This window comes from Pyrus communis, chromosome 2 (genome assembly GCF_041283825.1).
Source record: "Pyrus communis isolate YQ-2024b chromosome 2, ASM4128382v1, whole genome shotgun sequence".
Lineage (NCBI taxonomy): Eukaryota > Viridiplantae > Streptophyta > Magnoliopsida > Rosales > Rosaceae > Pyrus > Pyrus communis.
The window spans coordinates 6,576,807-6,591,340 of NC_142566.1; the positions used below are offsets into that span (position 1 = coordinate 6,576,807).

Genomic DNA, 14,534 nt, shown 5'->3' on the forward strand with positions numbered 1-14,534 from the left:
AACCCCTGAACCTTAAGTGAATGTGCTCGTCCTCAGGATAGGTCTCACCTATATGCGAAATAACTATAAAAACGTTAATTAAAGCACATAACCAAAACTAGGTAATAACTTCTCATACAATGCTCAAATGGAGTGTTTGAATATACCAACGTGATCTACTCAACCTCATGAACATTCCCATATTTTTAAAATAATTTTTTGAGGCCCCACGCCTTTCAACACGCCGGCGAATGCACGGACCTACGCGCCCCCACGCGCGGCCACATGACAGTCACACTGACGGCGTCAGTTAACGCCGTCAAGAATATTCCGTTAAACCCTAACGGATTCCATTAAAACTGACTAACGACGTCAGCATTTTTCATCCAAACTGACGGAATATTCTGTCTTCGTCTCCGGCGAGTCACCGGTCGCCGGAAACTGAAAAATCTTTAAAACCTTCGTTTCTCACTCGTTTCTTCACCATATTCTATGAAATTTGCACCAATGGAAAGCTGGAGATGAGTAGAATAACGTTATACCTATTTGAAACCTCAAAGATCATAGGGATCTCGCCGGAGAAATTCGAGAAAAACTAGCCAACTTCAAAACTAGCTTTCCCACCGTCTAAATTCACCCAACGAACCACTCCGAGCTCCTGAGGACCTCACTAAGCTTCCTATAAGCTTCAAATTCCCCTAAAAATCAATATTTCATGTGTGCATGAACAGTGACAAAATCGGAGGCTCATGGTTCGACGTGAAATCGAAGGATTCCTTACCTGAATTTGGTATGGTTGAACTCGTATGGTCCTCACAAACACAAAGGTACCATTTTCCACTTCGATCCGTCACGTTTGCAAGGGTTTTGAGTCCCGTCCGTACAAATGAGAAGGAGAGAGAGTCTGCGATAGAGAGAGAGAGAGCACGGGAGAAGATGATGTGGGTGTAGGTGTGTGGTCCAAATGTAACAAACCAAAACAAAAGAACACTTATTCTAATTGGGTCAAATTTCTTATCCAAAACACAAAACACACACCCAACGCTCAAGGGTATTTCTGTCTTTTCACATCATCCTTAAATTATTTCCGAGACGAGCTATCACAGCTATTATTTAAGTAAAGTCTTTAATAGTTTTTTAATTAATGTCGAAGTGTAAAAAATATAGAAAAATATATGTAAACACTCGTAATGACAAGCTTTACAACTTTCGTGAAGAGCTTAACATCTATTAGAGGATGCAGGAAGATGAACGGTTTAGAGTTTTATGTTCAGAGTTTTACGGTTAGTGAAAATATTGCTTGATGTTTATAAAGTTTCTACAAACTATATGACATTGACTCATATTTCAATTAACCGTAATTATCGAAACGTGATATTAAATATTTGAACCGTTCATCTTTTTACATCAACCAGATGATCATGTTTTCAAAAAAGAAAATTAAAAAAATGAAATTCAGTAAGAAGAATAAAGCGTAAATGACAATCGACGGTTAAATATAAATTTAAGGTTTATGAATTATAGTGTTGGATTTCGAAGCTGACCCCTTCATGAAAGTTGTAAAGCTTGTCACTATGAGTGATTGTTTATATATTTTTTTTTACATTTTTTACACTTCTACAATAATTATTATTAATTTTATTAATTTTTCCCTCAAATAAAAAACATTATTCATGAGGGTTTGGAGGATTTTAAAAATCTAAACGATAATGTAAGTGTAACCATTATCTACTTGTGGAGGAATAATGATGAATCATGAGTGTTTATATATTCTTTCACATTTTTCATACTTGTACGTATGTCTTCTTAGTTCTTGCCTATACAAATACTATACTAATTTATTTTAATTTTGGACAACAACATGTTAAATAAAATTTATCCTAGTAATGATAATAAGGAACTCTCATAATAAAAATAAATAATGACTAAAACTTTTTTTTTATTTTTTATAACTTATATAGAATAATAATGTAAAACTATATATTTAATATAGAATATATTGTATATATTAATATGACTATTGTATTTTATACTAAATCTTTTAGTAATTAAACTTTAAAATTATCAAAATAATGTTTTTTTCATAACGGGTTGAAACGGGTTACCTACGTGTTACCCGCGTGTATACCCGTTAAGAACCTATTATTAACGGATTCTTAACGGGTCATCCGATAATGACACAATTAATTATCGTATTGACTTAAAATCGGTTATTTTTGTATTATAATGTATTATAATGCCATAGCGAATTCCCTCGAAAGCAGCTCACTGCTTGGTGCGTATATAACTCTTACACATTTGAACAATAATTAGCCCAATATTTAAAAAATACTTGTGACGTGGCAATTTTTGGCGGCAAGCCTACTCCTGATCAGACTCGAAGGGGATTTTGCAGGAAAGTGCCTTATGATGGCAAAGTTCGTAAATTCAAAGAGATCAAATAACGGTTGTTCAAGTGGGAACTCATCCTCTGCCAACAATTACATCAGCCACTTGGCAGAAATGGGGACGTACCGGATCCAGAAAAGCATAGTTTACAGGGAAGAAAGCTCTATAAAAGCAGCAGAAGAACAAGAAGAAAAGGACACTCAACTCAACCTTCAAAAAAGGCTCTTAAAAGCTCTATCACATTCCTTACATTCTTTTTTGTAGTTTCAGCCACTATATTTTTAGTTTTAACCCTGCTAGTTTCCCATTTTAAGTATCAATTTCCTTGTTGTTACTTTCCTTTTCCCTCATTAAAGCTTGTACCTTGTGGCTGCAAAGAGTTTGCCCCAACGTGCAGCTGATCTTGCCCGAATAGGTTTAAACTATGTTTAAATACTTGTATTTGATATCGAATGTTTTAGTTATCATCTTTTCATGGATGTTGCTGTTATTTTCATCAACATTTTATGGATTCCTGTAAACTTTTGATCCTAAATATCTATTCAATGTTTGTTTATATTTCCCTTCTGTCTTATTTCTTCCGGCTAACACTTACGAAGTAATTTACACTACTGCTGGCTAATTTATAATAACTTGGCATTTAACATGAATTAAAAGTCTTTATCTTCAGGGCATAGAAAATGACTTATTATGGACTTCAACCCCCTCCATAACAATCCTTTGAACAAGAAGCTCATTTAACTGGTGGCACAAGCAAATGACTTACAAACACTCAAATCAATCTACAATTTGTTGGTCTTGGCCAACAGTGGCATGCCTGACACTCTATTAACTTTGCAAGAGAGCTAGGAGCACTTAACAAGAGAGCTTGAGAGACTAACAAAGGCTCAACTAAGGCACCTTTCAAAATTAACACAAGGGTTCATCATTCACGCAAGGGAAGTTGTGCGAGGAACACATACATCGAACAACTATAGCTATATTTGACTCTACAAAAAATATATATCGTGTGAGGAAGAGATGTATAGCCTTTCGTAGTTGTCTTTTGATCAAGTTTGCCAAGCTAAACTCCCGCAACGGAACCAGTGCTAGATTAAGATGCGTCGATGCTCGCCTTCCTTCTCTTTGCCTTTTGAGCCCAACCAACAAGTCCTGAGCGTATATTCTCATCGAACATTGCTTTCTTGAAATTGGTTCCCATCTGCATTGCATTGCAGAAACAGAATTTTATATAATCAACATTTTGAAAAAGAATGAGGAACTTTAACAATCACCTCGAAAAATAGACAAAATTTAGTCACCCTGATGAAAAATAGCCATTTTCAGAATAGTGGCCAAAACTCACGACAATCTGTTTAAAATGGCTATTTCTCTTAGGGTGAGTTTGCCAAAATTTGATGATTGTTGACAAAACACACTCCCTTAAGTATTTTCTTAAAGCCCCTTCGAGTATCGACTCTTCTAAACGTAATCAAACCCGCTTTGAGTCTTCCTTGAAGAGGCTTACGGGCAAGCTTCGAGTAAGGGGAGTTTTCGTCCATCAACATCAAATTTTGACTAAATTTGCCAAACCCTCATCTTCCAGAAAAAAAGAAGGTACAGTTGTTAGTTTTAAACTCGACACACCTGCGTTATAATCGCATAAAGTGGTAGAGTACTATAACTACAGAGCACCTGAATGAACACCCTAATGAAAAAGAGAATTAAAAGGCGATAGATTAGCAGTAAGAAATGTTAAATAAATGTTCTTCGAATGTTTTCGAATGAAAATTTATAAGAACGATGGGAAAGGTCTTTGGATTTTTACCCAATAACAAGCCTGGGGACAATGTATCTTACTTTTCCCATTATGCAAGATGTAAAACCATATTGAACCTGCAAAAGAATATAAGCAGATTGATTAACTCAATCTCGATAAGAAATTTAGTTGTAGTCATACGGTGTGTTGTGGATCATAGAATCTGCATTTACCCATATCCAGAAAAAGAACGCCATTTCGAAAGCATTTTGGAAGAGGATGAAATGGATCAAGAAGAGAACAAACTTGGGCTTGCCAAACCAAAAGTGCTTGTCTGATGGCTGAACTATTAGTTCCCCTTCTATGGCGATATGTTTTTCAGCAACCTCGTGAGCCAACTGGGTGATTACGTGTTGCAGCTTAGTTCCGACAGCAAGTAGAAGCTGGAGAAATAGGAAAGAAAAGATTGAGTACATAATAAGGAACTGAAATCAGATGAATGATGATAAGAGAAGCAATTAGTTTTCTTCATTATGCACAACTCAAATGGCGCGGTGACTGAAATGTAATGGAAACGTTCATCTGCTTATTTAGCTACCTGCTAATAGCTAAAGTTACCATTATGTCACTCTGGTATGTAATTGAAGTTAGATGAAATGCTTGAATCTGCAAGTATAGCAGTTTACATGCAAATGATGCACATGTGAATGAGCCACAAAACCTGAGAGCAAGGTTACGTCAAGACTACTTACAAAGAAAGGAACAAAAGCAATCCAGAAGTATGCATGCCATCCTGCACAAGAAAAAGAAAAGAATGTCATTAATTATCGCGATGGTGTTCAACTTGAAGGCGGGCAATGCAATCTATGCCACAACTGCAAAAACTGCATGAAAAAGTCAAAGGGAGGTCGTTTCGTTTGAAACAAGAATCATACCATCAACATTCAGAAGCATGAAGAGGACGACAAATATCCACAAATACCAACTGCAGCCAACGAAAACCATATGGTGAATCAAAACGAATCAAAACCATTTTAAAGGACGGATTGGTTATAAATAATAAACTTCTCGAAAATTAACCAAATTAATACACAAGGAACTTCAATATGGCAAAAATATGTCATATAAAACTTGCCTGATACCGACGACTCTTTTAAAATCATCTTCAAGTGCGCGTACCATGTATGTGTAGAAATTAAACTTAGGGTTTCCCCTGCAATGGGTCTGTAGTAGAAATAATGAAGATGAAAAATATAACATATGTTAGAAGCCGACCGAGACAGTAAACATACTTACATTAGAACTCATCAACCTCTTGTAAGGTACTTACCGAGATGAAACCCAATCGCAAAGTCAAGTAATCTGATCTGCACACTGATCCATAAAGTTGGTTGAGAAAAGAATGCTGGACATATGCAGAAAGAACAAACAAACAAAACGCTTTGTTACAATTATAGTATTTCTGTTGGAAAAACAATAAAAATCGTTCTAATTTTAAATGAATCTGAAGTATTAAGTATAATGTCTTAGATGCCTTGACAGTTCTTATCCCATAAATGTGTAAGACTCACCAAAATCGTTGGGTATCATGGGCATTTGGGAAAACAAAATAAGCAACATTTCTTTTCTTATCGTAAAAGTAAAAGAAATGCACTAAACTCAACCATTATTTTATCATTCGTAAGTTCTAGTGTAAGTTCTAGCCTTAGTTAGAATTATATATGTAGATAGATTGAATTGTAAACAGAAATGACTTACCAGCCATCCCATGAAAACATAATTTTTACCGATACCCCAAAAGTGATCCTTGACAAAGTCATGCTCCTGAACATGGGTAATCTTTGTTTGAGCTGCACCAACACAAACCCCGAATTGGAAAATACACAAGCAACAAGAAGATCAATGGCGCAAAGCCTTTCCAAATGCGAATGTAGTTCTGCAAGTCAGTCAGACTGCTCATCTGAAGACTCGCAGTGCACTTTCTAATGGAATTAAACCTACTAGTTGTGATGTTGAACACATAAACATGCAATTGGGACATCACATAAATCCCATAGTCAATAACAAATATCAAAAGAAAACACAGCAAGAATTCATACCTTCATCTACTTCACTAATCTCTTTTGCATTTTCATCCTCCCATTTTTTCCATTGACGTATCTGAATCATGGTAACAAAATCTAGGGTGTTATGAAAAGGGCTGCGTTTAAAACCCCAACAGTAAAATGTCAAAGTAAAGGTTTAAGAAAGATAATCAGCGGTCTAAGCTCACCTTTAAACTTCCGAAGACAATAGTGAGAGCACAGAAGGTCACATGGACAATGGCTAGGACAAAGATAAAGATGTGCAAGTGATGGAATGCCTCAACTGATAGCAATGGCACCTTATTCTGCGGGAGAAAAAAAAAAATGAAAAGTCATAACGAATAATTTTTATGTATCTGTGCATATACAATGAAAATGAAACATTAATTTTTATTTTTTATTTTTTTGAAATCCATAAAAACATAAAGAAATCATTCATGGAATGCCCAATGAGGTCCTCTATTCCTATTCTGGAAAATGAACTTCCAAAATTATGTCTATCAACTTGCATTGTAGCTGTATCTCATTTGGGTATGTCTATCTATCTATCTATCATTTGGTCTTATCTCCCTGAAGATTATCATAGACAGCATGCATGGCTTCAATAAAATAGATCATTTATTTGTTAATTTGTTCTCAACTACTCAGTTCATTAAATCGTGATAAAAAATAAAAAAAAAACGGATTCATTTTACTGCAGTTCTCAAAAGTGTTTCAGGTGTGAACCATTCCTTGATTCTAGAATCAAAACTCTTTCAATCTAAATCAAAGAGGCTTCAATTTTACAACCAAAACCCCTTCGAACTCAGTCAAATGGGTTCCAATTTGGCACACTCTTGAACCAGTACTACAAGTTCATTAGTCTCCATTTGACGAATATCAAAACACATGAATAAATCAGACAAGTTACACAGAAAATTTCAAAAATTAAAGCAAACTTTAAAAAAATCCCAACCACTGTAGCAAATAAATTGAAATAAGAGAAAACTTCTTTGACACCAGATACCAAAATTCTTATCAATATCGTGTTGATATTTGCTCAAATGTTGATAAATAACAAAAAAGCACTAGGTACCATAAACTGATCGATACTCGGTATAGCCAATCATCCGACACTAAACATTGATAAGATCATCATATATAGGAGCACAAAATATATAAAATATAAAAAACTAAAAAAGATAAAAATAAAAACTAAACAGGGTTTTGGGTTATGTTGAAGATACCTTTTTGCCACAGTAACCTCGTTGAGCCTCACCCCCGGCAGCTAGCAGCCTCCTGGTAGGTCCAAGAATGCCACCAAACACGGAGTTGGCAGAGTAATGGGCAGTTTTTTCGCCGTTCAGATGATCGTCATAGTGATTGAGTTTGCATGGCAGCCACTTGACCATAATCCGAGGGCTCACGCAAATTTTGGTGATCCTCTTCTGAAAAACAGTGAGGAGGAGAGAGATGAACCCCAGCAGCATCAGCTCCTCCTTCACCTTGAGCAAAGCCTCGTACAGTGGCTTCTGCTTCTTCTTCTTCAAGTACTTGCCGCCGGAGTGTAGTGCACGCTCCATAGCGAGAGAGATAGCCACGATCAGCGTGCACACCGCCGCCACCACCCATGTTGGCGTGAACTGTAGCGTTGGACCTTCTCCACCACCAGCCATTTTTACCCTTTTATTTTAATTTTTTTTTTCTTTCTGGGACCTTTTCTCTTCTTCTTCTTCTTCTTCTTTCTTCTTGTTCTGTATTTTCTAAGAGTCTCCTCTCCTGCGTTTTCACAATCAATTTGTTGTGAGTTAGCATGTATGGACAAACATTTTTATGGCAAGAGAATCGGCAGGAAAATTTGAATTTGTAATATTGCACCAAAAATGTGAAATTTTTTTATTTGTCCTTCTCACACTTCAAAATGTACGCAAAAAATTGTTGAATACAATATCAAATTTTATGGGATTTAATCGGATTAAATTGCAGTAATTACTATCTATCACTCTACCCACCTTGCTAACTCTAATGGTTTTAAACAACATTCACTTGTAAGTTAAATGTTTTAAGTTTAAGTTTCATGGGTGAATAGATGAAAACCATTTTATTCGCACCACCCTTTAGTGTAAATATATTATTATTTCAATAAAAAAAAAAAATCTTAATTACGACTTTGGTTGTGAAGTCACGAACACCAACTTTTTTTTTCACCAAGTTTGTTCGCGAATAATGAGTCTGTACACATGTTAGAGTCCTACTTGTTAAGAAATAAATGAGATTCCATAAGTTCACATTAAAATTATTAGACCTGGAAATTTCTTACACGACCTGTTAACATGACACGTAAACGACATGAAAATAACGTGTTTAAGGTCAACACGATAACCATCGGGTCATTATCGGGTCACACGATAATAACCCGTTAATAACGGGTCCTTAACAGGTTTACACGAGAGTGACACGCATGTAACCTATTTCGACATGATAAGAAAAAAGTTATTTTGATGATTTTAATTTTTTTTAACTACTAAAAAAAACTTACTATAAAATACAATAGATATAATGAATATTTATATATTGTTTATTAATTATTATTCTATATAAATTTTAAAATTTAAGTTTTATTTATTTATTTATTTTTATAGTATATTATCGCTAGGCAAAGATTGAGATTAAAAATGTCACATCCCGGCCCGGGGCGGACCATTTCCCGGGCCCGCTCCACCACCGTAGCACGATATTGTCCGCTTTGGGCCTTGACCACGCCCTCACGGTTTTGTTTTTGGGAACTCATGAGCAACTTCCCAGTGGATCACCCATCATGGGATTGCTCTAGCCCCCTTCTCGCTTAACTTCGGAGTTTCTACAGAACCCGAAGCCAGTGAGCTCCCAAAAGGCCTCGCGCTAGGTAGGGATGAGAATATACATTTAAGGATCACTCCCCTAGGCGATGTGGGATGTCACAAAAAATCATAAAATACATTAAAAATAAAAATATCAAGTAATTTAAAAATACCAAACACATTAAAAAATTATAATAATTAATTTACATGTGCGAAGAATATGAAAAAATATGCAAATGCTCGTAGTTGCTTCCTCTACGCTTTGAGGATGGGTATATGATCGTTTGAATTTTTAAAACCATACAAACTCTCATGAATAGTATTTTTAAGGGAGTTCAAAATAAACAAAATTCGTAATCATTAATATATAAGTTTGAAATATGTAAAAGCATAATAAACGTTTATAATTGCAACATCAACGATTAGACGATGGTTACATTATCGTTTAGATTTTTAAAACCCTCCAACTCTCATAACAATGTTTTTTATTTGAGTGAAAAATTAATAAAATTAATCATAATTATTGTAGAAGTGTGAAAAATGTAATCACTTGTAATGAAAAGCTTTACAACTTTCATGAAGGGGTCAACTCTTAAATTTAGTATGTATATACTAATTTAGTATTATGTTTTACATTTTTTTGGGTCACATTATGTTTTTCATTTTTCATTTTTATTGATTTAAAATATATTTTTCTTAACGGGTAACGGGTCGAGTCATATTACCTAATAATATTAACGGGTTGATTTTGGGTCGGCTCATATTACCCGTTTCCTTTAATGGGTATTACACGACACGACCCATTAAGTTATCGAGTATGACACGAAAACGACACGAACACAAAAAACACGACACGAATACCAGGTCTAAAAATTATTGCCTACTTAAGCCAATCACTGAGTAAAATATATAAATAAAGAAATTCAAGACACGGGTGATGTATATGCCCATGTTGTCTTGAAGTTAAGTCAAAATTGTATTTTGAAAGTAGGCAGTCTGTTAGTGTTTCGTTTTGGACTTATCACATGTTTAGATACAATAAAAAGTGTAATTGGGACCAGAGAGCAAATTGAATCCTTATGGAGGAAAGTCACGATTTCGTGTAATGTTTAATTGAAATAGGATAGTAAAACAATATCAACTCTCCAATTGAATGCTTTACATGGCTTAACATTATTTGATTAATGTCTAAAGCTTGCTTATCCTCGTATTATAAATTTCAAAGCCTAAATCGTCGCATCAGATCATGTGTACGTGCTAATGAAAACAAAACAAATACCACCATTACGAATCTCGATCAAAATTAAAGTATAGAAAAAAGAACACGTATTATTGTAAATAACATATATTCTTGATACAAAATAAACTGTTTGATATCACCATAATATGTATTTCCTTAATCATTAAAACGCACTATATTTTCCAGCACAGAATTGGATAATTCAGTATAATTATCTAGTTTGTTATGTTGGGTGTATTCGAACCCGTAATCTTAAATCCCATTTCTCATTCTCCATCTAACAAAAAAAAAATGTTGGTATTATATGTCCATACAATACGACGTAAAGATTTTATTAATCATTTTACTCAATTTCCTATAAATTAAGCCAAAATATAATACAATATTACTGGGAAAATTGTATAATTAATATAAGAAATCTTATTCGTATGTGAAGGTCATATTATCGTGGATAAGATTCTGAATGGTCATATACATAATTATAGCCATTTGAACTATAACATGCATAAAACATAAAACGATCAAATGGAAAGTTTATGAACAAGAGGAGGGATAAGAGAAACCTGGCTTCTGGCTTGTGAAACCAAGAGAGGCACCAAAGTTGCTTACGAACAAGGCGTGACCTGATCGTTGTTGTTCTAAAGCCGTAAACGCCTTTTATCTGAATTTAACAATGGCCGCTTACGACTTTAAGAACAATACCAACTTTACATAATTTTGATCCGGTATGAACGCTTCCTTCTATTTATACTCCAAAAACTAAAATGCATTCCCACTTTTTCTCTTTATTTTTAGATATTTTATCTTGTTTCGAACTGGGTTAAGAAAATTATCTTGTTGTAAAACTAATTAATTTTTATTTTCAGAATATTTGTGTTATATAATATATATATATATATATATATATATATATGTACGTATGTGTATATGTATATGCATCCATTCGTGTATGTACATTTGTATATGCGTATATGAAGGTACAAAGAAGAAGAAAAAAAGCTGAACATATTAATTTACTTGGCATTTGTATATGTCAACTGATAAGTGTCTTTGGTTCACCATTGTTCTCGCATGCAAATGCTTAAGTCGTTCGGTCGAGAAGTTTACAGATGTTTCAAGGGGAAGAGAACGATATCCAACAACAACAAAATTACACTAATCTAAGTGAAGCAATTGTTTGTTTAATTTTCTACCAATATAAGTCCAAGTGATACACAATTAAGAGAAAAAAAACAAATAAAGACACGTGAGTGTGGAAAGCCCTAGAGGCCAGATTTGGTAAGAAAAAACAAAAGTTAAACAATGGAGACATTTCCACTTTGTATGAACTAACATTTTCCGTTGGGTGATGCTAGAGATACTTTTTATTTGAACCATATTTTGTAGATCACAGAAAATACATCAAAAATATTCTGTTATTTTATCCATCTCTCTAGGATTTACAACATATAGGCACATATGTCTTAATCTACAAAAAATATAATTACAAGGATTACAATCAAATTATAAATCCTAATCCTAACTAAAATAAGACTCCTAGAATATTTACAAATTAAAACTCAGATTAACACTCCTCCTCAAGTTGGTGCATAGATATCATACGTACCCAACTTGATAATTGAGTCTTCAACATGAGTAAGAACATCAACCAACCGCTCTTCTGAATTCACAAACGGTATAGACACAATCTTCATTTTAAGATTTTCCTTAACAAAGTGTTAATCAGCCTCCGCATGCTTTGTTCGATCATGTCGTACCAAATTATCTGTTATCTCTTGCAGACTTTTGTCACAATATACTTCATTGCCTCCTTTGGTTAAAAAATAAGGCATCTCAAAAGTTTACATAATCAAAGGAGTTCACATATTCCGTGTGCCACACCCCTATACTCAGCTTAAGCAGACGGTCTTGACACCACCTTCTGTTTCTTACTACGCCACTTAACTAAATTACCTCCAACAAAAGGAAAATGTTTAGATGTAGATCGTCTGTCTATAACATTGTCAACTCAATCTGCATCTATAAACTTCTTAACCTTTAGATGCCCATGTTTTCCATAAATTATACCTTTACCGGGTGCAGACTTCAGATATTCCCAAATTCGCATTACCCTAGTCATGTGATCTTAACTTAGTGAGTGCATAAACTAACTTACAACACTCACAACATATGCAATATTAGGACGAGTATGAGATAAATAAATTAATATCCCCACAAAGCTTTGATATCTACCCTTATCAACATGAGGCACAGTGCACGATGCACTCGGAGAGTCCTTAACTACTGGCAAGAGAAAAGAAGTCACAAAAAGAGACTAGCCTTAAAGTTTTTTGGTAAGGATTGAGGCATGTCTTTTCCATGATTCAAGCTTTGTTTTTCATTGTAATACAATTTCTTTTTTGTTTTTTCTTCGTATATGGAAAAGTCCTAATTGATAAACTTCTCTAAAGTAGACAAACTTTATAGGAGAAATAAGTGACGGACAGTCTTGTGAGCCCAGGATAGAGCTCAAAAGCTCCATTGGCAACATTGATTCAGAAAAACATTACCTCCCAAACTTAGCATTCATAAAGTATTTTCATCGTGATATCCGGGATACCACATTACCATGGTACCAGGAATTAAACATTAAACCCATGAGAAAACTTTTGCTCCACACTTATTGAAACACATTCCAATTGTTGGTGTTTTTATTGAGAGTGAACTCTTATTCCTCTAGGCCAGACCACTCAACCATATAGAAACTTTACCCAGACGTTCACTCTATGGTCAAGCCACAAACCCATATAATGAAGATACCTCTTTCATGGATCAAGTCTGGGATGACGTGCTGAAAGTACGTGTGTCAGTGAAAGATCTTCAGAAAGCTCTACAAATTAAGGAGCAGGTATGACTCTCCAAGCTAGATGAGAAGATAAAAAATATCGAAGATGTCGTCACCTGTTTTGAAAATCCGACCATCTAAGCAACCTCAAATACGATCGGTCAAGGTCCAAGCATGTTAACCCAAGAACCCGTCCCTAAAGCACACCATGGAAAGCTGCAAAGAACTTAAGGGTTACCCTCGATCGGGTATTTTGGAAGGTGGTCATTTCCCGAGTCAGCCGCATAGAAGGAAAACAAGAACACTTCCAAAAGGCACATAAGGGAAGAAAGGTGGTACGTGAAATACACCAACAAAAGATTCCCGCGACCTTCGTCACGAGACCAGGAACTGCCCATTTTCCTCTCGATGGCACTCTCATCATCAAGTTGCATATCTTTGATGCCATGGTAGGCCGAGTTTTGATGCATAATGGATCAGAAGGCAACATCCTCTTTAAGGGTGCGGTTGAGATGATGGTCTACCGAGGGGCGCGGCTAAGAGGATGGTCATCCACGGTAGAGTTAGCTTTAAAAGGGATATTATCCAAACCTTTGATAGGACTCTACTTTACACTATGGAGGACAATATAGCTTATGGTACATGCAAAATTGTCCGACCATTTGATGACCTTCTTTGTCATGGACTACCATCTCCTTACAATGTCATCTCGGTCGAGAATGGCTGCATCGCATGGGCAAGATACCCTCTTTCGACAATCTCTTGTTCCACTATCTAGCCATAAGGGCAAACAGTAGAAGATCAAATGTTATGGAAACCGAAGAACCAATGCTGGGAGAAATAGCCCATACTGGTAAAAGGCAAGCACCTCACAGACGTCTCCAAGTGGCCTAAGCGAAACAAGCTACCAAATCCGAACTACAGGCGATTTGATTCCCTTCCTAGGATATGTAGGCAGTCCATTCTGGACTCAATCTCAATGCAGTCGTCTATATGAAGACAAGTCAATGGACGACTCATCTCCTCATGCCCCACCATAAACTTATCATCAAAAGCGATCCCTAATATAATTTTTACATTATATCATATTTTTCTTAGAACTACATCAGTGATTTGATTCTCCTTTCCAGAGATATGGAGGCAATCCTTCCCTGATTGTCAATCAATCCTACTTTTGCCATGAATAAAGAAACTTTATCTATCATGATTTCAACGTTTGTTTTTTCTTTTATTTTTGGTGATGCAAGGAATACCTTACTTGTTCTAAACAAAGCATAAACTTTGAAAACTTCGCACGAATGCAAGTCTAAAATTTAAAACAACACTGTTAAAGGAGTTGCTTTTAGCCCATCCATACTAAACGGTTAGGAGTTTAGGGGACTCAACCCCTAATAAGCGTGGTAACGATTGACGTCTACAGGCACATGCACATGGTGCCCTAACCCGGAAGTTCAATGCACCA

The 14,534-nt window shown here is 35.4% G+C and overlaps 1 protein-coding gene across 2 annotated transcripts; it reads right to left on the reverse strand.

The window, feature by feature from the left end:
* Positions 1-3,006: 3,006 nt before the first annotated feature.
* On the reverse strand, positions 3,007-11,022 carry LOC137748653 (MLO-like protein 1). 2 transcript variants are annotated; one of them, XM_068488822.2, is made up of 13 exons: positions 10,812-11,022; positions 7,416-7,947; positions 6,378-6,494; positions 6,205-6,265; positions 5,864-5,955; positions 5,436-5,510; positions 5,241-5,329; positions 5,041-5,090; positions 4,858-4,898; positions 4,339-4,548; positions 4,175-4,242; positions 3,994-4,054; positions 3,007-3,568 (listed from the first exon to the last, which is right to left on the reverse strand). In XM_068488822.2, exons 2-13 carry the CDS (start codon positions 7,842-7,844, stop codon positions 3,461-3,463), a joined length of 1,401 nt encoding a protein of 466 aa, XP_068344923.2. In that variant the 5' UTR covers positions 7,845-7,947; positions 10,812-11,022; the 3' UTR covers positions 3,007-3,460. The 2 variants fall into 2 exon arrangements, 1 of the variants encoding a protein (XP_068344923.2); XR_015955271.1 differs by lacking the exon at positions 3,994-4,054 and adding an exon at positions 3,875-3,945 and having other exon boundaries at positions 3,350-3,568; positions 10,812-10,964.
* Between the last annotated feature and the right edge of the window lie 3,512 nt (positions 11,023-14,534).